The sequence below is a fragment of the Miniopterus schreibersii genome, assembly GCF_964146895.1.
Source record: "Miniopterus schreibersii genome assembly, chromosome: 18".
Taxonomy (NCBI): Eukaryota; Metazoa; Chordata; class Mammalia; order Chiroptera; family Miniopteridae; genus Miniopterus; species Miniopterus schreibersii.
Window position 1 is genome coordinate 32,534,071 of NC_138121.1, and position 23,381 is coordinate 32,557,451.

The 23,381-nt window shown below is 58.8% G+C and overlaps 1 protein-coding gene across 3 annotated transcripts in view; it reads right to left on the reverse strand.

The window, feature by feature from the left end:
- GNAO1 (G protein subunit alpha o1) overlaps positions 1-23,381 on the reverse strand; it is a 129,362-nt gene that overhangs the window by 4,900 nt on the left and 101,081 nt on the right. For 2 of the 3 annotated variants that reach the window (XM_081118194.1, XM_081118195.1), the window contains exons 4-7: positions 16,980-17,140; positions 15,102-15,230; positions 12,823-12,952; positions 775-928 (exon numbers count right to left, since the gene is read on the reverse strand). In XM_081118194.1, the coding sequence (XP_080974320.1) occupies positions 775-928; positions 12,823-12,952; positions 15,102-15,230; positions 16,980-17,140 (574 nt within the window). Of the gene's footprint in view, positions 1-774; positions 929-3,181; positions 6,787-8,654; positions 8,809-12,822; positions 12,953-15,101; positions 15,231-16,979; positions 17,141-23,381 lie in introns of those variants that run through there. The other variant, XM_081118196.1, reaches the window with a different exon arrangement.

The following is a 23,381-nucleotide window of genomic DNA, read 5'->3' on the forward strand; positions in this document are numbered from 1 at the left end:
GGGCCCTGGCATCCCAGCAGCACCACGCTAGCCACTAGCTGCAGCCCAGGGCCTGCCAGCCTGCAGCAGCCGCTTCCTGCAGCCAGCAGCCCGATGCCTCATCCACCTTTGGGAAAGAGTTTTGGGGGGAGTCTGTGATGCATCCCCCTGGGAGCCAGATGGGAGGGAAAAGCCCCAGGGAGGGTGGAAGAGAGGCAGGCAGGGATGACGAAGCTTTCGGGGTTGGAGAGGTTTGGAGGAAAGATGGGCAGTGGAAGAAGAGGGGAAAGCAGGCACGAAGGTGGAGCAGGTGGAAGGATCTGGTGGGGCACAGGCAGGGCTCTGCTGGTAGAGGGAACAGGTGGGGGCCACTCACAGCCCACGCGCCCACCCACCCTTTCTAATTCAGGCCACGGCGCTGTGAGGCCATCGGCTGCCCAGGGCAGGTCAATGGGAGGCCACTGATGAGCCTGGGAGAGGCAAGAGACGTCTTCCAGAAGTGATCAGGGTGAAAGGGGAAGCCTGTGTCCTGTTCTGCTTCCTGATCCCTGCCATTGTCACCCGAGTCACCTCGTCACAAAACCTATGGATCAGAAGGTCCACACCTGCTCACGCCCTGGTGCTTTCCTCTGCACTCCGCCAAACTCCTGCCGTGATGCCCCGCGCACCAGCCAGTACCGGCCTGGCAGCCTGCTCCCCGGGCCACAGGCAGTGGCTCTGGTTCCTGCCCTGCAGGTGACGCAGGTTGTGGGCAGAGCGGGGCTTCCTCCCGCACAGGGCTGCTGAGACACCCACCTGTGTACTCAGGAAAGCAGATGGTCAAAGGTGACTTCTTGATCTTCTCACCGAAGAGATCTTTCTTGTTGAGGAAGAGAATGATGGAGGTATCTATGAAGAACTTGTTGTTACAGATGGAGTCGAAGAGCATGAGAGACTCGTGCATGCGGTTCTGCGGCCGCAGGCGGGAGGGAGAGAGTGGGACAGACAGAGAGGGAGACACGGAGACAGGGAGAGAGAAGAGAGAGTTAGGTTTGAGAGAGAGAAGCTGGGCTACTCAGCAGCTCAGGAGGGGCTCCAGGGCCCCTGTGGCTCCTTGGAAGGCCGACAGGACTGTAATTGGTAACATAGCACAGAGCTGCCGATTTCCAGTGTTCAGGCCAATCTATGCCCCTCGTCCCAGGGCCAGTGGCAGACACTGACCTGACCACTGCTCCCTGGGTGAGGCCGAGGACAGGTGATCTGGGTTCTCCCCCTGCGAAGTCCTGGCCACAGGAGGGTCTCCCTGAACGTGTGTGTGTGTGTGTGTGTGTGTGTATGTTGGGGGGTATTGCTGGGTGGGAGCCTGAGAGTTGGGTTTTGGCCCTTCCTGTCCAGACTTTTCCTCTTTAGCCCAATCTGTGGGTGGGTGATGTCGTTTGGGAGGGCTGAGGGACTCTAGGTCCCTCCTGTGACCTCAGGGAAGTCACACCTTGGGGGCTGCTACGTGGCAGGGATGCCTCTACCCAGGCTGCCTGCAGGAGTGCCTGGGGAAAGGGCCACACCTCCTTGTACACAGAAGTCTGTTTAGCAAATGAATGCACACGTTGGGCCCTCCAAATAAAGCAGAATCCAATGGGGACCTTTCCCCCAAGCAAGGCCTGACTTATTCTGCTGTAGGATGCCCAGCACACACTTGGGTAGTGTTTCTTGGCAGGGCAGGGGAGCGTGTCACTCTGTGAAGGAACCCCTTTCTGCAGGGGAAGGTGACTTCATGAGATGGACCTCCCTGGGGGAAGGGGCAGCTGCTCGTTTTCTCCAAGAACCCTGCCCTGACCCTGGGAACTTGTCCACCCCGCACCCAGCGCCCTGGCTAGCCTCAACCGGGCACTTTCATCCTCAGCTCCCCCACAATCCCATTCAGGGAAGAGCGTGACTCATTTGCCCTGTGCCATCTTGGTGCCTGTTTGTAAAGGAGCGGGTGGAGGTCTCCCTGAAGGCCAAGTGCAGGGCCTGGGGCTGTGAACACTCAGGCTCACCAGGCCACCTAGGAGGGCGGAGTAGAGACGCTCGGAGACCCAAGTACTCAACAGGAAAAGGCCTCCCACCACACGGAGCCACCTGTCCCACAGCTACTGAACCAAGAGCTGGAAACCTGCAGCGCAAGGCCAGCTCCCAGCTGCTGTACAACCATCCCAAGCATTGCATTGGTCTACAGACACTGGGGGGCATGGCGGGGACATATGCCTGGGGCACTTGCAGGACCAGAAGAGAATACCAGGATGACCCGAGCTGAGAGTGGGGACTGTGTCCCTTTGGCTGGACTGAGGGTCTCTTCCTCAAGAGGCCACTGAGCTTAGGTCTGGAGGAAAAACCCAGGCCAGCTGCCTGGGCTCCACAGTTCTCCTCTGCTCCTGCTCAGCCCCTGCGCAGCCCCACCAATACCCACTGGATGTGCCCAAGGCCCCTGCCGGCGGCTCCGGGGCTGTGGGAAAGGCCGGCACAGGCTCCTGCCCTCCGAGAGCTCACAGTGAGCACACCCCAAAGCCCTGCCGTCCCCGCAGTGCACAGAGCTGGGGAGGAGACGGCGGCAGAGCGCACATTGCACAATCAGACCGGAATTCGCGGGAAGGGCCTTGGAGGAAGTCAGTCTGGAAAGAAGGGCAGATCCCAGAGATGCGGGGGGGGGGGGGGGACAGCGGGGACGGGTGCTGCTGCAGGAACGGGGGCGCCGGCACTGAGACCCCTCCATACCCCGCAAGCCTGACAGCCACCCCTCCACACACAGACTGGAGCCCATCACCAAGGAGCCAAGAGCACAACTTGTCCTTACAAGCTTCCTGGAGGAAACGGATGCCGGAACACAGTCAAAATAGAAGACGGAACCATTTGAGCAAAGAGAAGGAAACCAGGGGTCACAACCTTCCTGTCTCCCCCCAGTCCTCCACCTGCCCCAGACTTCAGCGGAGCTGAGAGCAGTAGGAGCTGTGCCACCACCACCCAGAGCGGTGGCCTGGCCGGCACCTTGAACACTAGGACAGGAAGCTGGGCTCCGCATGGGAAAGACCAGCCTCAGCCCTCATGACAATCCCAAGTCCTGGGCATCGTGGCCAGTGACCCAGAACGCTTTGGTCCCAGCAGGACCAACCTAAGGCGGGGCACGGGGACAGGTGTGGTATGGGTGCGCCTGGTGGAGGCTTGGGCACTGACACAACACACCACACTCACGCTAGAAAAGCTGGCACTTTTATTAACGGTAGGTGACTAATAAATACATTACGGCAGCCAATAAATTATTACAATAACTAGAGATTTATTAAACCCACAAGTCACTCTACTTACAAAATTACAGTTAATATGGGGTGGGTGGAGGTGGTGGGGTTGGGAGGTGGGATTACTGAACCTAAGATAGGAAGTTTGCTAAAGAGGGAGGGGGTGCCCAAGCTCACCCCTGCCTGGGGCAGGGGCAGAGAGGCCACAGCAGAGGGGAGGAGGCCTGGGGGGCAGAGGAAACGTGCAGCGGGGGCTGGGGCAGAACCAATAGGGATGGAGAGATCAGGAGGGAAGGGCCTGGCTGCCCAGGGAGGCAGCAGGAATTGGAGGGGGGCAGGGAGAAGGGGCTACAGGAGCAGAGGTGTGTGGAGCTGCTGGCTGCTGAGAAAGGGGTGTCCTCATGCTGGTGGTTTCAGTGCATTGGGCCTGGGGATAAAACCATTCCTTCCAGAGGGAGCCCTCTGACCAAAAGGGCCAGGGACTTAGGACTGGGGGGTCTTCTTTCTGCTTTGCCTGGACCCACCTCTCCCTTGAAAGGGGCCTTCATCCTGCTGGGGTGGGACCTGTCTGGAGCCCAGGACCCCCCAGAGGAATGGCCCCCCCAGAGGGAAGACACCACTCCGCCTCCTGGGAGGATGGGGAGCCTGACCACCATCACACAGCAGCAGCCCAGGGCTGTGCTCTCTGCTCAGGGTAGGGGCAGAGCCCACCCGCCTTCAGACCAGAGTCCACAGGCTCAACAGAGCCTGGCCTTGGGGACCTCTCTTGGTTCTCTGCACGAAGGCCGAGGCCTGGCTCTGTGGGGGTTTTGGGGGCAGAGCACAGAACTCGCCCACAGGCACCTGGTGGCAGGCACAATTTTCATGGGTTTGGCAAAGGCGACCCTCCTAGAAATCAGTTTCTCCTTGGCCTAAATTAGGGCCAGTCAGAGGATTTAAGCATGGCCCCCAAACACAGGGCCACTCACATCAGGTCATTCACAACATCTCCCCCTACACCCACGACGGAGCCAAAACTCATCTGTCATCTTCAGTTGTTACGCCCCATGGTGGAGCCCTCAGTGATGACGGTGATGATCTGGATGGGAGACGCAGTAAACAGCGAGGGAATTTCACCCCAGATACCCTCTCCTCTCTCAAGGGCTTGCACTGGTCAGGCCCGGAGGGCGAGAGCTCACCAGAAATGGAGCAGCACATCTGGGAGGGAAAAGGAAGTCCCAAGGACAAAGGGCAGGAAGGCCCCAGGCAACCTGCTCGGCCAGCTTCCTTCCTGATGCTGCCATGGGTGAGGGTGGGGTCCTGGGGGCCTAGTCCTGCCAGGGCTCTGGCTGCTGTGGTGTGAGGGAGGCAGTGGGCAATGGAGAGCCCTGGGCCTGGAGAGCCAGTGACTTCTACCTCTAGGGCAATAGCTTTAGAGGTGGAGTCTGGCCAACACCCCCCTTCTTGTCGGCTGCTTTTGAGCCTGGGCAGAGGTAGGGGCACAGCTGGCCACATCCAAGGTGATGATGCCCAGAAATAACTGCTGTGTCTTTAATGTTGGGCCAAATGGCTTAACTGGCCCTGGCTGCCTATGATGAGACATTGAGACTGTTCTCTCCAGGGGCCTGTCCTCTGCCACGACCCAGCAACTAGTAGAGGTGCAGCACACGAGGGGAATGAAACCAAGTGGACTCGGGTGGGCAGGGTGGCTCCTGCAGGTTGGCTGCCTTGTGATTTCTCGTAAGGCCAGGGCAACAGCAAGAGAGACAGAGCAGAGATGGGCTAAACCAGTGACACCTGTCCCTGCGGGCATTTGGCACTAGGGACAGTGCTATAGGTCTCACTGAGGGCCTGCTGGAAGCAGGGAGCCCAGAGCTGCTGGCATGGGTTCTTCCTGGCTCCGGGGCAGCCAGGGGGTGACACTGGGAGCCCAGGGGTCCTGCCTGGTCCTGGGACTGAGCAGAGCCCAGGTGGAGGCCGAAAGAGCAGAGGGCTTGAGCAGGGAACCAGAGACCTCTCAAGGGGCAGACCCCTCTCTTACCATGGGCACATCTGGCTCCCGAGGCAGAGCCTGCCACACAGCACACAGGTCTGCCTGGGCTGTTGGCTGTTGGCATCAGCCAATGGGAGTGCCGACTGCCTGAGGCCAGCTGGGGCCTGGGTCACCAGAAGTTGCCCCACCCATTTCTGCTCAGGAATCTCTGCCAAAGCCCCTGCAAAGGGTCCTAGGACTCTCTTTACAGAGGGAGGGGGTGGATATATGTTAGAGCTGGCCCAGGTCCTTGGCAATGCACACTTTAGGGTGTTGGTCCTGACATCTGCCCTCCTCTGCCCCGGGGGTTGGCAGGACACCAAGAACGAAGGAAGCTGGGTATTGGCCTCAGGGGCTGCGTCCACACCCCCTCTTGTCTCCCCAACTACAGAACCTCCACCTAGTCCCTGCTGATTCGAGTTGAACTCACTGTAAATTCGAGAAGGAAAAGTAGGGCTACTAACACCTGGAGCAGCTGCCTGAGACCGCTTGATGGGGGAAGGAGGATGGGTCATCCGGGGCCTGTGAGGACAGGGCGTGAGGTCCCATTGCATGAACACTGGCACTACTTCCCCTTGGCACTGCCCACCGCCCACCTCTTCCTTGGCCTCTGTCCAGGCACCACGGGACTCCAGCCCTCCCACCACTGACCACATGTCTTTGCAATAAGTTAGTCTTAGAACCATTTCCAGACTATGAGGAGTCCCAGATGAGGGTTCCCCAAGGGTGTGCAAGGAGGGGCAGCCCAGAGAGGGAAGGGGTTGCACCAGGGGGCTGAGATCCACAGGGAGGAAGGGAGGAGGCACTCGCCTGGGACCCACTCGCAGTTGGCCCAATCCTGCCGTGGCTTTTGGTGACGGAGCTGCCCCGACCAGAGAGATCCCAGGAAAAGCTGAGCAGTGGTTCCCACTCTCCCCTCTCCTTCCAGCACCCTGCCCCAAGGCGCCCCCTACCACCTGCACAACCCCAGGAAACAGGAGGAGACCCTGGGACTTTGAGTCTGAGTCACCAAGTGTAGGGAGTGCCCATTCTGGGCCAAATGGTGGCTTTGGCTCTACAGCCCTGTCCTGAGGATAAAACACTCAGAAACAGAGCAGAGGCCCAGGAGCTGCAGGCAGGCAGGGAGTGGCCTGTCCCAGGCGAGGTGCAGGACTCAGCACCCTGCCCAGCCCGTGTTACCACAGCTCAGGTGTCTGGGGGTGGGGCCTCCGTGGAGGGTGTTCCCTCCCCCTCGGTGCCAGAGGCTGTGCTTTCTAGTCAGGTGCAGAGAGAGGTCTGAGAGGCTCTGAGCTCTGGTTCCAGGGGGTGGGGGGCAGCAGGCCGGGTGGGGCGGCGGGTGGCTGGGAGGCCAGGCCTGGGCTCAGTAGAGGCCACAACCCCGCAGGTTTTTGGCGATGATGACGTCCGTCACAGCGTCAAAGACAAACTGGATGTTGTTGGTGTCAGTGGCGCAGGTGATGTGGGTATAGATCTCCTTGTGGGCCGACTTGTTCTTGCTTTCGTACTGGGCTTGGATGTAGGCCACGGCTTCCGTGAAGGCGCTGGGGCCTGCGGGAGAGACCGGGAGGGGAACAGGTGAGGCCAGGCCACGGCCAAGGGCCTTTGGGTGACGACCTGAAGGAGAATCCCGACAGGTGGGGGAAATGGAACAGCTCAGCTAAGTCACAGGGGGCTGTGAAATCCAGTCAGTGGAGCACCTCATTCAAAAATCATGAAAGAAAATATCAAACCTCAGTGCAGGTGAAGGGCAAGCAGTGTTTCATAAAACTCCGGTTTTCCTTTTGCATATGCACCTGACTCCTGCTGCAGATACTTTCTCCCCGTGGGCCCAGCTAAGCTAGTCTGAAGCAGCCCTGCCTGAGGTACACCCTGCAGCTAGGTCCTCTCCTGCCTGGAACCCGGATCAGGCCCTGGTGGGTAGTAACTGTGGCACCTGTGAGCCACCTTGGCCCCCTTCTCACCCCTCCCTTTTCTCAGGCTCACCATCCGAGGACTAAGGTTGTTTGGCTCCTGACTTGCTGCCTCCCTTGGGGTATGCATATCGCCCTGCTCCTGGGTGAGCCCAGGCAGAGGGGTTCCAGGAGAGCAGCTGCAGTTTGGGAAGGAGCAAAACAGGAAGCTTTGCATGGAAGCCCCCACAGACTCCAGGAACTGGGGCCCAGGTCCAGGCAGGGCTGCCTCAACCCTCGGAGGTGGGGCAGGAAGCAGGGCTGGGTTTTGGAGCCACAGCACTAAGCCGGGGTGGCTGCTATGCAGACTGAGAGTGGCATTCCTGGAGGAGGGTTCTAGCCCCTCAATCACATAACCACAGGCCACCAAGCCTGGCCTTGAGGGTTTGCCAGACCACAGGAGGCGAGGGATGGGGCCTACAGGTAATCACTCAGGCCTTGTCAGTCCCAAGCCAGCCTCGGTGTCCGATCTACCCAGCCTCCTCCTGCTGCCTCATGGCCCATAGCAGAGGTCAGCTAGGGCGGGATCCATGAAGGCCCAACTTAGAGCTAAGAGGAGGCTGACTGGTGGTTGTGGGGGCTGCTGAGCCCCATATACTTCTGGCTGCATGATGCTGGGGGCCTGGCCTATGGGGCAGTTGGCCTGATCTTGAGGAAGGGGAAGATAGGACGAGGGGCTTGTCAGGTTGGGGATGCCCACTCACCTCTCTGACCAGGCCCTGCCATCCGAAAGAGCTGATGGGCACTTGGGCTGATCTGCCACCCCACAGTTAGGTAAACCATGGTAATATCAACAGAGGTGCCCAGGTCATCCACAGCACCCTCCCCAGGGAGGCCAGGTCTTGGCTGCCTGCACAGCTCTCACCCCCAATAGGCCATGAAATCTTATAACTACCACTAGGAGGTGTTATGATATTGGTTAGTTACAGTCACAATTTTAACAGTAATAGTAAATGTTCAGTGAGCATACTCTGTGCCAGCTGCCAGGCTAACCGCTCCATGTTCACTAGCTCCCATGGTCCTCCCAGCCACTCTGTGAGAGGGTTGGGCAATCATGATTATTCCCATCTCACAGATGTGAACACTGAGGCACTGAGAGGTTTTACAACCTGCTGTGAGTGGCAGAGCCAGGGGCATGAGGCTTGGGCTGCTGGACTCAGCCACTGGTGGTAAACCTTCATCTTCTTGGTGTTGTCACCTCACTGATAACCTCTATTTACAAATGACCAAGCTGAGGCTCCAAGAGGCTGCTGTGACCACACAGCCAAGATTCCGGCCCTGCTCCCCCTGAGGAGGACGCCCCACTGGCTGCCTGGCTGGCCCCCCTCACCACAGCACCCTGGGGGTGATGCAGGAGGCTGCCTTTGGTTTCGTGTTAGATTCTCTGTGGTCGAGTCTGGAGTATCCTCAGGGCACAGTACGTGGGACTAAATGTCAGATGGGGGGGCCAGGCCCCTGCGCCCCTACCTGTGTACTCGGGGAAGCAGATGGTCAGCGGGGACTTCCTGATCTTCTCCTCGAACAGGTCCTTCTTGTTGAGGAACAGGATGATGGATGTGTCCGTGAACCACTTGTTGTTGCAGATGCTGTCGAACAGCTTCAGGGACTCGTGCATGCGGTTCTGCAACAGAGCGGAGAGGCAGGTGAGAGCTGGTGTGCGGGGCCTGACCCACCGCGGCCACCACACAGCGGGACAAGCCAAGGAAAGGTCCACCAACGGGCCAGACGCACCACTGAGGGACGGAGGTGGGAGGGCCCACAGGACAAACGGGACGTGGTCCCCGCTTCATTCCACACGCAGGCAGGGCGGGGTGGAGCAGGGCGGGAGGTGGGGAATGCTGCCCCAAGCCCCCTCCCCGGAGAGGGCTGGCCCGGGGTGGGGCAGCGAGGTCACTGAGGGGCTCCAGCTCATGGAGAGGACATGCACCATGCACTCGGGGCAGGGGCCACACCACCATCCAACATGTCTACACGGAACCGAGGGCCATGCAGATTTCTCTACTGGGGTCTCATTCAGATTCGCCAGCGGGGGTGGGGGTGCACGCATTCAGTTGGGGAACATTAACCGAGGATGAAGAGATCCTCGAATTAATCCAGAGTTGGAAGCAGACACAAGGGGGACAGCGTCTGGGGGTGATCTTGCTGTGGCCTTGGTGTGGTTGGGGATTGGGTTAGTTGGCTGGGCTGTGGCTGGGGGGTGGGGAGAGGGGGTAGGCTCTGGGTGAGCTGCTCATTGGGGCTGGTTTCTCAGTAGAGGGGCCAGAAGAACCCCAAGATGAAACCCAGCAAAACAGGTTAAAACAGAGGAAGATAAAAACCCAGCAGGAAACATGAGAGAAAGAGAGAGGAAAAAACCTGAAAAATTGGTTCAACCAGTCTCGGGGCTGGGAAGTCAACGCAGGTCCATTCCGGGGCCCCTGTGCAGGCTCACAGAGGCCACAGCCACCCAGGGACTGCGGACTGTGTGGCTGGAGGTGGACTTGAGGGTGGAAAGGAGCAGCCTAAGCTGCATCTGATGAGGAGGGTGAGAGGCAAGTGGGCGGGGCAGGCATCACAGCAAAGTCACCCGGTGCCCCGAGGACCTGCTGCTTTCAACTCTTAGCTGATGGTCTCAACTGGAGGGAGGTGCTTCATACCTGCCCGGCTTGGAGGTTCTCTCAGATCTGCTCATGGTTTGGGCCTTGCTTTGGCCAGTTAAGGCCCTGTAGGCGGTGGTGACGGTGGTGGCGGTGAAGTTGTGGCAGGCTGAGGCCCAGTGCTGCCAAGGTCACTGGCCTGGGCTCCTGGGGTGCGGTGGACAGGGTGGCTGGCCGGTGAGTGGGCAGCCACCAGCCCCAGGGCTCCTGGCCGAGCTCCAGGAACCACCTCCAGACCCCTGTCTTGGGCAGCCTGACTCTCTCCCCAGGCCGGGGAGGGACACACAGGGCTGACCAGAGAGGAAGGCCAGGGACCTAGGGCTGGTCAGTGGGGCCTAGTCTTGCTTTCAGGGCAGAGCGTCCGTAGCCAACAACTTGTCCTTCAGCCATGTGCCTGGACAGGGGAGCCCGACCACTGCCATTTACTGAGTGGAGTCCCGAGGGTAGGCCCTCGAACAGCTCCGAGCCTGTGCTCTTCACAGCTGCTCAAGAGGCTGAGCTCCCACCATCACCATTTTAAGGAGCAGGAAGTGGAAAGGCTGCCACGTGACAGTGGCAAAGCCAGCGCTGGACCCTGGGCCACATCTGTCCTGCTCCCAGATGCCCAGTGCTGCCTTGTGTCCTGGACACACAGTTGTTGGCTTGGTTCTATAGCAACGGTGTTGCTCTTGCTGCCATGGGCAATGGGCCGCCTTTGTAGGCTGTTGTCGAGGTGTGAAGCCCATTCCTGTCCCCTGGAAGGGAGACTGCTCTTTCCTGGGCTTTTTAGCTGGTCCTCTTTGGGGAGGAAAGGCCTCAGGAGGAGCCTGTTCCTGACCTGGGCCCACGTGCCTTGGCTTCCCCAAGGCCCCCTGCTCCAGCCCCGGTGAAGAGGGGCAGGGCACCCCAGGGGAAGGAGGGAGGTGAGGAAAAGAGCAGGACAGGAACAGGAAGGCAAGGAGGTGAAGGAACATGTGCCCTGGTCGGCAGCAAGGGCTGGTGAGGAGTTTGCAGAGGGCTGACTGGGCCAGACAGGGCAGGCAGACTGGAAAGGCTGCCTGAGCTCGGGGCCTGGCATCTGCCCAGCCCCATGTTTAATGGAGACCTGAGGGCCATAGAGCTTTGGCCCCGTGGCTGCCAGATCCACCCAGACACCCCTCTGCTGCTACCCTGTGCTGCAGAGGTGAGGGAGAGCCCCTGTTCCATGACCGACAGGCCTGGGACTTGGGTTTGAGCTGCAGGCCTTGCAAGGTCCCAGGGCAGAGGCCTGTTCAGGGAGAAGGGCCTCCCCTCTCCAGAGTCCTTCACTTTCTTTGAAACCCATGACCCTGCTTCCCACTCCCAGGCACTGCAGGGAGAGATGAGCCAAGTAGATGGAGCTCAGACCACAGGGGTGGCCAATCAGATCATGAATGGTGGCTTGGAAAGCATGGTGACCAGCGGTACAGTGCCAGGTGCCAGGGCAGCCCCTGTGCGCAGAGGCATCGTGGGGGCAGCCAGGAGCTGCCCTGGGCTTTGGTGTGGTCAGTGAGTCGGGTCCAAGCACAGCCCAGGGGTGCGGGTCTATCCCCTGCCCACCCTCCAAGCCGGTGCTCTCAGATGCCACAACCTACCAAGGTCACCCAGAATGGTGACGGCATTACCAGAAAGAGCTGCATGGCTGAGTTCCCAGAAGTCTCCCCCAGGACAAGGCAGGTCTTGGGGGACTTTGCTGAACCCCAACTCAGGGGTACAGCTGGGCCTGAAGGAGGAAGGGCAAGGTAGATAAGCCAGCATGTGGCTCTAGTCCAGATCACCCACTCAGGCAGTGGCTTCAGCCCCCACCTGCCAAAAGCCCCATTGTGCGTTGGCCCCTCAGGACGGCGGCTCCTTCCCCCCATAACACTGCACCCCTCAACCCACCAATTTTCACAGCAGCCCATGGGATCAGCAGGCAGGACTGATGAAGAAATAGGCAGAAAGAGGACAGGCCTTGCTCAAGGTCCACCATGATGGAGGCCCTCCCGGCATCTCAGTGCTGACCCAGAGGCTCAGGCCAAGGGCCTGTGCGTGCCGCAGAAAGAGGAGCTGACCAGTGCCAAGGGTGTAGCCCCAATGCCAGGGCGTGAACCCACAGCCCAGGAACTCTACTCCCAGGAGGTGCCGTGGGCTTGTCTCCGGCGACCTCGGGGGTGCACCACACCAACCCCCGGCTTCCTTGGCAAGCTGTGCGAACAGGCCCACTGCCTTGTGGGCCGTAGACCAGGCTGGGACTCCCAGTGGACCCCAGGTCAGGACAATCACCAGTCACAGTACAACCACCATCTCGGCGCCGCTTTGCCAGAAACAGCTCCCAGTACTTCACGCCGGTGCTCTCGTCCCTCGCCAGTGACCCCCCGGTAGGTACTAGTCACCCCCATTCCACAGACAGCAGTAACAGAGCAGGAGAGGTGCCGCCTGAATTCGGCAGCAAACCAGGACTAGGACCAGAGAGACGGAGCAGCCTCACCAGGTGAGTGCCCCTTGCTGAGGCCAAGCTGACTGTTCTCCGAGGTCCCAGACTGCATTCGACGCATGTCACACTCAGGAACCTGGGCCGGCCTCCTCCAGATGTGCCGCAGCTGCCTCCCTGCCCTCCACTCTGCCCACTGCCCGCCCAAACGCCTCTCCTGGCAGCAGCCCAGCCAGACTCAGGGATGGCTGTCAGGGCTGAGAACTGATCTTTCTGTCTTGTGCACATTCTTGCTGGACACACCCTGATTCTTTTAAGATCGGCTTGATTCGGTCCTGGCCTCATGGCCTCTGTGACTGTCCTGTTTACCAAAGAGAAACTCACTGCCCGAGACCCAAAGTCTGTAGAGGTATCTGAGCAGACTGCCCTCGGCCCCGAGCCGCCAGCCAGCCTGTGGCTGTCTTTTCTGTACCAGCATCACCAGACGTTTGCCCGATGACGGAACCCCCAGCCCCCGCTGAGCCACGTGGACTGTCACCGTGGTCTGGTCTCAGTGCCCTCACAGGTCGGGCAGGTGCAGGCCACTCACCGTGGTCTCGTCTTCATGGAGCACCTGGTCATAGCCGCTGAGCGCGACACAGAAGATGATGGCCGTGACGTCCTCGAAGCAGTGGATCCACTTCTTGCGTTCAGATCGTTGTCCCCCGACATCGAACAGCCTGCCAGGGAGATAGGGAAGCTGGGGTGGTGGGCAGTGGGGCCCAGGCAGGTGGGGGGTGCCTGGTCAAGCTCTGGGCAGGAGGAGGAGGGGCTGGGCGCCTGCCCAAGCTGCCCCAGGAGCCCCGCTCCAGGTGCTGAAAGACTGCCACTGCCATTCTTGGGGTGGGGCGGCCATCACTCTGTCCCACAGCTGGGCTGTGCTTACATGTAGTGAGTCGAATACCTGCCCTCGCACCTCAGATCTTTACTAGGGGTGCACCTCATCTGGCCCCTAAGAAATGCCTCTGTGAGGTCCTCCTGCCAGGATCACATGCACTCTGCCCCTGGCTTTCTGAACGTGTCTGTTCATGTCTGTGCTCTGGGCAATGTCCCAACCAGCCAGGGAAGGAGACAGGCAGGGACTGTCACCTGTTACATGGAGGAAAAATGAGGCACCTAGAGGTTAAGTGCCCAGGGTGCTAGTGAGGGCTGGTGTGTAGAGCTGGGGTCTGGGTCAGATCTGTCCGAAGACAAAGCCTCTGCCCTCTGCCCTGTGCCACCTGTCCTCAGCCCATAGGTGCCTCCCTCTGTTCCTCTCAGACACCATCCTCCAGAGGGCATGAGGGCTGTGGGAAGAGACTGTGGACAGGTGGGGCCAATCCCTGGAAGTAAGAGCTCAATCTTGCCTGGCCAGCATGGCCTAGTGGTTGAGCATCAACCTATGAACGAGGATTCATAGGTTCGATTCCTGGTCAGGGCACATGCCCAGGTTGCAGGCTCGATCCCCAGCAGGGGGTGTGCAGGAGGCAGCTGATCAATGACTCTCATCATTGGTGTTTCTATCTCTCTCTCCCTCTCCTTTCCTCTCTCTGAAATCAATAAAAACATACATCAAAGGGCTCAATCTCATACCCTGCATGCCCCGGGAAAAGAGCTCTGCAGCCTCCCAGGCCTGGGGAGCCCATGGGCACACAGCTGAGAAGGGCTAGGCCCTACCCACACAAGGACGCTGGGCCCTCCAGACAGAGGACCACAACCAGAGACCAGAGTGGACTCGGGGCAAGGACCCAGGTCTGGTTCTCCCCTTTCACTGCCTCCCCAGGATCTTGCCCCACCATCTGAAATATAGGGCACTAGCTGATGGCCTCTGCCTGCTGGGCAGCATTGAGCCCAGGTTCACACCCGGTGCTTCCGAGAGGAGAGAGGGAGAGACTGAGGTGACTGGGAGGCAAGAGGCACCTCGTGGGGCCTCTCAGCCCCTTGCTGTGCTCCCCAGGTTCTGGGGAGGCCTAGATACACCTGTGCCCAAGGCAGTGCCCATGGCCTTGCGGAGAGACTGCCTGGCAGGCTCAGGGGCCAGGAGACAGAGCCCCAGCCCCTTGGTCTGGATGAGAACATGCAGGGACTGGGGATGTGGGTGGCAAGAGCTCTGGGATTCAGCCCTCCTAGGCAGGCTGGGGTCCAGGACCCAGGGCTCATACCTGTCTACTCTTCCTGGCCTCTCTTCCTGCTCCACCCTACACCCAGAAATCATACCTAGAAGGCAGGTGGGGGTAGGACAGGGGCTCCCAGGCCTCAGCCCTTGGAGGTGACCCCAGGTGGCGACACAGCCCTCCAGCAGTGTCTGGGAAGTCCAGTCTCACACCTGAGGCTCCTGTTCTGAGAAGTTCAGAGCCCATGGGCTCGAGCTGTGTTCTGTTCTTGGGGACAGTCTTGCTCTTCCCAGGCCTCAATTTCCCCTTATGTGCTGGGAGAAGGTGGGTCAGCTGATCCCTAAGCTCCTTCCAGCTCTGAGATTATGTGGGTCCTTGGGGGTCTCCCGGATATTGTTTGGGTGAACCTATTCTCATTCCCACCCCTCTCCACAAGGTGGCCTTGGAGGTGATCCACCTCCTTCGCCTCAGAGGTCACCCATGGACAGGCTCCCCTCCTTTGTTGGTTTAACCTTCTCATTCCTCAGAGACCTACTCCAGGACCCCTCTTCCAGGAAGCCTCCCTGTGACTCCAGCCCTGAACTTGGTGCAAAACAGATAGGCCCTTTCTCAGAGCTAACTGCCTGTCCCAGCATGAGAGCTCCTGCGGTAGGTCGCTATCTGGGGCCAAGGCTGAGAGTATGGCATCTGCCTTTTTCAGCGCCCCGGCTGGGGCTCAGAAGTCCCTGGGCCTTACCTGAAGTGAAGGTTCTTGAATGTGAAGTGGGTTTCTACGATGCCGGTGGTTTTGACCCTGGTTCGAAGGATGTCCTGCTCAGTGGGCTGGTAGTCGGTGGCCCCGATCCGATCCAGGCTGTCCAGGTAGCTGGGAATGGCAACACACGGGGGGCTGTGGAGCAAGCTCTGGGCACTACTCCGGCTTGCTGGGCCACACCCTTTCATGGCCAGGGCCCCTTGCAGGCCACTGTAGGAATGATGGCACCCCCTTGTCCAGGGCCAGCTGTGGAAGGTGGGGGGTGGCCACACATCCTCAAAGAGCCTCTAATTTGGACCACAAGGACCTCTGCACGCAGTTCCAGGTGCACTCAGACGAGATCCGACTTTTCAATGAGACTAATGTGTTTATGATGCTGCTTTGTCACTTCACGACAAAATAATAATAGCCAACAGCTGGGCTCTATTCTTCACATGCGTGATCGTGTTTCATCTCTAATTTCCAAGTTGAATGTACTATTCGGGAGGTTAGAGAACTGAGAGTCAATGAAGATCAGTACCTTGCCCTTGAACCCAGACAACTGGCTCGAGTCCACGCTCCAACCAGTCTCTATAGCACTTCCAAGAGGCCCCGAGCATCTGCCCCGCCCGCACAGGCCAAGCACCTGGAAGGACTTTGGGGTCTGTATGGGTTAGACTTGAAGCCAAAGCCAGGGCGAGATCTGGGAAACGAGGAAGGAGGGAGCTGGGTTGGCACCCCAAGGGCTGCCCAGGCCTCCACTCCTCATGCCTGGGGGCAGGAAGCCACACTCAGCCCACACGGGAGAACCCCCGGGTGTCTGAGGCACAGGACGACCTGAGTTCCTGGCTGCACGTGGAGGGGTTGTGCTTCATCAGCACCTGCCCTGGGACCAGCTAGGGGCCGGCTCCCTGGCTTGTGGACGTCCATGGGGTTGGGCAGGGCAGAGCTGTAACTGACTCCAGAGCCCCTGCTCTTAGACGGGCCTCCAGCCTCCTCTCCTGTGTGGACGGAGGGGGCTGAGGCTGCAGCACTGATCTGGAGGCTCTGGCCGCCCCGAGCCTCCTCGTCAGGCCTGTGGGTGTGGGCTCGGGTCTCTGCCTGCAGTAGCCCCTTCCAGCCCCTCCCAATTCTCCTAACCTCTCTCTGCGTGCCCCTCCCTTGCTGTCATTGCCTCCGCTTAGAACCTGGGCTGGTTTCAAAATGACCCTGTCCCGTCATCTCCAGTTGGGACACCAGGGCTGAGGAGCCTCTGGTCTTGGTCTGACATCCAAGCTGGGAAACCTCCTTTGTTTAGACAGACAACCAGGCTGGCTGAGCCTCTGTCTTGGCGCTAGCTGAGCCTCCCACAGGCCACAGCGGGCTGTGCACCTACTGTACGTACTACCTGCCAACTGCCCGGGTGCTGGGGATGGGGCAGTAAACAGGCCAACAGTGTGTGTGCGTGAGATCATTAACAGATAGGTCAGATCTATAGCCTGTTAGGAGGTGGTATCAGAAGGAATCAGGCAGATGATAGGGGAGGATTCCTGGGGGGCTGCTCTTTGACATAGGATGGTGGGGAACATCTCTCAAGCAGGTTGACGTTCGAGTGGAGGCTGAAGGGAGTAAGGGGTGAGCCTCCTGTGGTCCAGCAGAGGGCCCACGGGTGCAGAGGCCTGGACAGGAGGAGGAGCCGGGATACAGGCTGGGAGTGCTGGGAGAACTCAGGTGGCACCGTGTAAGCTATTTTCTGCCCATATGGCTCTCGATTTTGTGCCCCCACCGTCCTGTTCTTCCCTGTCACCTGTCTTAGCAGCTCTGACCTCAGCCTCACTCATCCTCAACTCCCATGCCAGTCCCTGCTCGGCCGGCGGCCACCCTCCCGCCCAGGACACTCACTATTTGGCCGAGTCGTTGAGCTGATACTCCCGAGACCGGTTGAAGCACTCCTGGATCCCCGAGTCGCCCCAGAGCCGCATCATGGCCGATAGCAGTTCTGGAGAGAAGGGCTCGGTGTCTTCCATCCGACTCACCACGTCACACACCATCTTGGCGTCAGCCTGTGAGGAGACATGGGTGGTGGCTTTGAGGCTTGGTGGGGACAGAAAGCCTGGCCGGGCACCTGCCAGGGAACCAGAATAATGCTCAGTTCTCGGCCTGGTCAGAAGAAGTGGCCACTATCTGAACACCCCTATGCCCCTGGATATGGGCACGGTCTGCTTTCCTAGGCCCTGGGGGACCAGTGTCTCTGTGCCAGCCTTCAGGGACTTCTAAAGCAGTGGTTTCCAGCCATGCTCGCAGGAGGGCAGTGGGCAGGGCTCTGTTCACCTCCCAATGCCCCCCGAGCAGCCCTGCTTTCATTCATGTTGACAACTGGGGTTTGGCATAGTTTTGGGGGGAAAATGTCAATGTTCTTGGCTGACATAGTTTTCTATACTTCCTCCGGTAGAGCCAAGTCCCTGGACCTGGGCATTCCGGTTCTTCGAGAACTCAGGTGGCAGAGGGACGGGGCCAGGTGGCTGTCCCCTGGGCCTGGGGAGCGAGGAGTCTGCAGTCCGTGCGTGTGGGGAAAATGCCTCACAGCAATACTAAGTCTCTAGAGCGTGGGCCCTTGGATGACCCGAGGCGAAAACTTAATTTTATTGATTTTAGTTACTTATTTGCCTTTGACCTGTGCCTGCTTTTCCCTGGGGCGGCGGTGGGGAGGCTGGTTAAACAAGAGAAGGGTAAAGGGGTGAATCAGGAGATGGGGAGCCCGCCCTTTCTCTGCCTCCTGCCCCGTCCTCTGCTGTGAGGGTGGGGGGGCGCCATGTGCTTGGGGCACTCGTGCGGAGGCCACGAGACTGCTGCAATTGCCTCGAAAGGACTCCACAACCAACAGCCACCTCCTGCCTTCCCTCCCCTGGGAAACCAAACAGGGCCACCCATCCTGAAAGACGACAGGTGCCAGGGTGCAACACCAGACCCAGGTGGGGCCCCTGCAGACTCAGAAGGCTCTTGAAGCCACAGGACTAGCCCCGAGCACTTGACAGTGTACAAGGGATGCTCCTGGGCACACACTCTGCTTGCTGAGAATGTCACAGCCACCTCCTGAGGGGCTGCGGAGCCTGCACCCCGGGCCCGGGTCTTCGTGGGGTGCATGTCCTTGCTCTTTGCCCAGGACCTTTGCAGCTCCCCCGCCTCTGGGAGGAGCACACCGCCTCTCTCCTGGACAGTGGGGCTCGCTCCAGTCCGTGCAAAGATGTGGCATGTTTGGGCCACGACTGTCACCATGAACAGGCCCAGGCTCCCCATTCACCCCAGGATAAGGTTGAGGGGTGAGCACGGCAGAGCTGAGCCCACCCGGCTCTCGGGTCCGCAGCTGAACCCCCTCCCGCCCCCATGAGAAGAAATGACCGCTGTTGTAGGTGACTGAGTCAGGCAGGTGTGTGAGGCAGCACTGTTGTGACGATAGCTGACTAGTAAGGGGGTCACTGTACGTGTCACTATCCTCTTACATCTGACAGGTTGGGAAACTGAGGGCTAGAGAGAGGAGGACACCCACCTGTGTCACAGGTGGGACCCCAAGGCCGGCCTGTGGGGTCAGGCCCACAGGCACTGGGAGCAGTCATCTACTATAGCACCTCGCACAGCCAACGGTGCCCGGCAGAGGGGGCTACCCCCGGGGGGACCCGCATCGCCAGAAAGATCCATGCTCCCCAGTGCTTCCTGAAATGACTTTTAAAATAAACTCCTTGTCTCGGGGTCGGCTTCTGGAGGAACCCGCCAGGACAACCAGGCGGTGGCCTGAGCCCAGGCCCAGGCAAACCCTGTCCACTGAGTCTGCACACGTTTCTCCAGGTGACAGGGCCTTGCTCAGAACAACTCTCCCAACCCTAAAGCAAGGAGCCTGCTGCCTCTGCCTCATGGCTGGAATGAACAGAGAGACGAGCCCCTGAGGGTGGGGTGCGCCAGGCCCACCATCTCCTTACCCTCCTGGGCCTCCCCGAATTGGGGTCTTTAATTCATGGGCACAACAGCTACTACTAGGTGCTTACTCTACTCTCAAGTCCTTTCAAGCCTCTGCCTTTTGACTAAGCCAGAGGAGAGCCAGACTCTCGGAGTGTAGCCCGTGGCTCAGGAAGTGAGCAGGAGGGGCTGACAATTGGCAGGTGTCCACTGGGGTGGGAGAGACACAGGAGAAATGAGGTCAGCACCTGGGAGATGTGTGACCAACAAAAGATTCTGTACAAAGGCCTGTGGGACCAAAGTCTTCTGGGGAGACTTTTCCAGAATTGAGCTGCCCAGGTAAGGAGCTATTTCCGTGACAAGGCCTGTCTGCTGCAGAAGGTCAGTGGGAAAGTTTGGGCAGCTGTGTCCCCTCCATACACTTGCCCTGGGAAGGCAGCTACCAGCCAAGCCCACAATGCTAGTCCAGAGCCCAGATCCAGGTCCCCAGACCCCAGCCCTCAGATTCCTGAGCCACCTTCAGCTTTCCATCCAAAGGGCTTGGCCTCCCAGGCTCCCAGGTTGGAAGTGAGTTTCTTCAGCATCTGGGGCATCCCCTGGGGCATCAACCTGGGCCTGGGGCTTTGGGTTCCCTAGGCAGGCAGTGACTCAGGGAGGCTGGGGTGGGTGAGCGGGGTGGTGCCTCCACCTGGGGCTAAAACCAGAGCGGAGGCCTATGAGTCAGGGGCCCACCTGCTGATGCTGCTCCAGGTGGCTGGGTGACCTGGGGACGTCCCTGTCCTTTCCCGGCTCTCACTGGGCCTGCCTATCTATGGAATGCAGCCAGGACCTGAACAGGCCTTATCACACTTCCTACTTTGGGCTTTCCACCAAGGTTTCTGCCAGGTCTGTGGGAAGGGAGTCAGGGCCTGAGGGGTGGGGCAGGGCAGCTGACTTGCTTCTGGGTGAGACACACTCCAATCTGAGTGCCCAGAACATCATGTAACCTCACAGGGAGGCTACAGAGCGTGTGTGCTTTGTAATAGCCTCTGCAAAGCCTCCTTGTACCCCTGTTTGTCCCTCTGTGTGTGACCTGCCCACCCTTCCCAGAGATGCAGCTGGTGCTGTGCCACACCCAGAGGAGGGTGGGGGTAAGTAGTGACCAAGGGATGCTGGCATCAGCCCAGCTGGGCCACTAGCCATGATGGCCACATGTTTGCCACTCACTGCTGGGGACCTGGAGGTGCCCAGATGAACTCATCATCTAAACTGGGGTGCCGAACGTCACCTGTGACACTCAGGTCTTCAAAGCGCTTCCCTTCTCTCCAGGTCAACATGGACTTTTCAATAAACATCAGCGGCAAAGAGCGAAAGTGTAATAAAGAGCCTTTGCTCTCCCAAGAGACGAGATGTAAAAAATGTGGGGAAGTGAATAGGAATTTTCAGTCAGGTGACCGGGTTCAAATCATGACTCCGCAGTTTTTTAGCTGTGTGACCTTGGACAGACCACTTAACCTCTCTGAGCCTCTGCTCTCATTACTTCCCACCTCCCGGGGTTGTTTGTGCGGTTGAAACAGGCGAAGGATGAGACACAGCTTTGCAACATCAAGAGCCCTGCAAATGTTAGTTATTATAAGCAAAGATGAAGTCCCTCAGACACAAACAACAAGCTGACGTAAAATAGGCCTGCTTTGTACAAGACTTCAGGCAAGCATGATAATCTTGATAACAGTAATCACAGTAATTACAATAATAACCCCTTCCATTTGAGGAGCTGCTTTGGACCTTTCAGAGTTTTCCTCCATCTCTAATGTTTTAGGCCAAGTGAAGTGTGAGCGCATGAGCATGTGCGCGCACACACTCACACCCAAACATTGCACACACGCAGTCCTCTGGCTGCGGGGAAAAGCCTCCATCCACCCCAACCTGGCCTGTGCACTGTAAGTTGTCCAAGCTCCCACCAGGGGGCAGGAGTGCACAGGCCAAGGGGAGAGGGAGCTGGCCAAGTGGCGCCCAGGAGACCAGGCAGGGCAGGGCCAGCCCAGAGGGCATAGCTCCCTTTCTTGGCTATACACTGTTCCTCAGTGGGAAGGGGCAGAAAGACCCCAGCTGCTAGAGACCCGGCCAGGTACTGCAATTGCAGCAGGAGAAGAGCAGTGTGGGGAGTAGGGAGCATTTTGGGCACTTAGTAACTGCCAGACCTATGCCATCCAGAGAATGCAGCAGAAAGAGGGGCCCACTACACACACCCCTACTTTCTTGGCCCTGGGCTGTCCATATGCTCCCTAATTGTGACTCTCAGTGGAAGTGATGCCACCCCAGGAGCATTTTAGGCATTTGTGAGGTGTCTTTGTTAGTGGCAATAACTGGGGCATTACAGGCATTTAGTGGTTGGGGACCAGGCATGCTTGGGCCTCTTTCTTTGCTTGGGCTTAGGGGTCTTAGCAAGGCCTGTGCTGCAGCAGCGTGCTGTCAGTTCACAGGGTCTGTGGGGGGAGCTGGGGACCTCCTAGGTCTACCACCCGCCTTAGGGAAGGGAGCCTTCCTGGTTCCCCGGAAAGATCCTGCAGCAGAACCAAGGACTTGGTGCTGTTTCCAATCTTGCCTCCTTTCAGATCTGCCCATCCTTTCTCCATCCCTCCATCCCTCCATCCCTCCATCCCTCCATCCACCAACCCACCCACCCACCCACACGTCCCCGGAACACCTAGCTGGGACGCACACCTTTTGAATATCACGCATCCGCCCATGTAGCCATCCACCCATCCATTATGTCATCTACCCATCAGCTACCCTTGTTCATCCATCCACTCACTTCCACACCCACCCACTCCTTTACCTCCCTTCTGTCCTTCCACAGCATCTGTCTATCCTTTAATTATTCATTTGTGCACCCAGTCCTTTCATTCCGCCTGATCTATCTAGCCACCCACCTTTCCATCCACCCATTCACTCATTTATCCATTGCACACCCATTGAGTGGGGTCTTGACCTAAAGAACTTTCATATTTGGCATAAAGAAAACATACTGCCTGCATTTCCCCAGCCTGTGAGTTGATGCCCTGGACACATCAGGGAACTATGGCCCCTTGACTTTCCTTCCCTCTGTCCCGTGACCTATCTTTGTCAGGGGCCCATGGCCTTGTTAAGGAGGGCTCGCCTAAGATCTCCAGCTGGGCTCGGAGGTGGCCCAGACTTCTTGGGTTCTTTAGGGATTTGTCCTGAGCCTTTGGAGGACCTTCTCGGGCAGTCTGGGGCCCAGGCTGCCTCCCATGGAGGTGGAGAGGGCTTGGGCTTTCTGAAGGACCTCGCAAGCTGAAGGATCACACCCCTTTCAGCCTCAAACCCTCAGATCTTCCAGAAGCAGCAGCTTCTGCTGGATTTTAAAGAACTGGGTACTGGGGGGGAGGTGAGTGTGGCCTGAGTCCTCCGGGACCCTGTCACTGGTTCTAGCATTTGACATCTAAAAGCTCCCACTTGGAAACCACCTGTCAGCCCCTGACATTAACACAGTTTCCCACCCCAGTCCCCAGCCTGAGTTAGGTGGAAGGAGCCAGGGCTAGAACAGTGGGTGTCCCTTCACATGTCCCTTCACCACTGGCTGGCTGAGCCCAGGATTGGGTGCTGGGCACAGAGGAGCAGCAGGATCTGGACCCTACCTGCCCAAGCCTGCAGTTCTATGGGGCCCTCAGGCACGTCAACCACAAACTGCGGAGACAGTTTGGAGGCACCTCCATGTAGGTGCCACCGAGTAAGGTCTGGGTCTCAAGGAGAAATAGTGTGGGGTGGAGGCTGTCAGAGGGGTATGCCTGGTAGACAGGCACCCAGAAGGTAGGGCACAGTGCAGACACTGGCCTTCCCTGAGGAGGGAGTTAAGGGGGGAAGGGCAGAGAGCCTAAGCAAAGCCGAGGGCCTTGTCAGGAAGCAGCGGGTCCTGGGTGTCAGATGCCCCTCCAGCCATCCACAGGGCCTGAGGATAATGGTGGGGCTTGGAGATCCGTGCAGCCCTTAGACATTAAACTAAGAACAGCCGACTGCCTGCAGGGATGGTCCATGTTTGTGAACTCGTGTGCCACCGGGGGGAGAGGGCTCAGAGACAGTCTGGGGTCCCACTGTCTGGGGTGTGAAACTCTCCCCATAGGCCTCCAGAGCAAATGCTAAAATGCCAGCACTCGGCTGCCTCTGGTGCACTGGGCTTTTAGCCCCTCCCCAGCTCTGCCCTCCTCAGTTGAAGATGCTTCACTTCATGCGTCTCCTAAAACCACCCCCGCAGAGTGTCCCATGCCAGGGCCAGGTAGGAAGATGGGCAGGGTGAAGGGCCACAGCAGGCCACAGCTTTGGTGCAGGGACATGCTGAGGTCAGAGTAGAGTGGG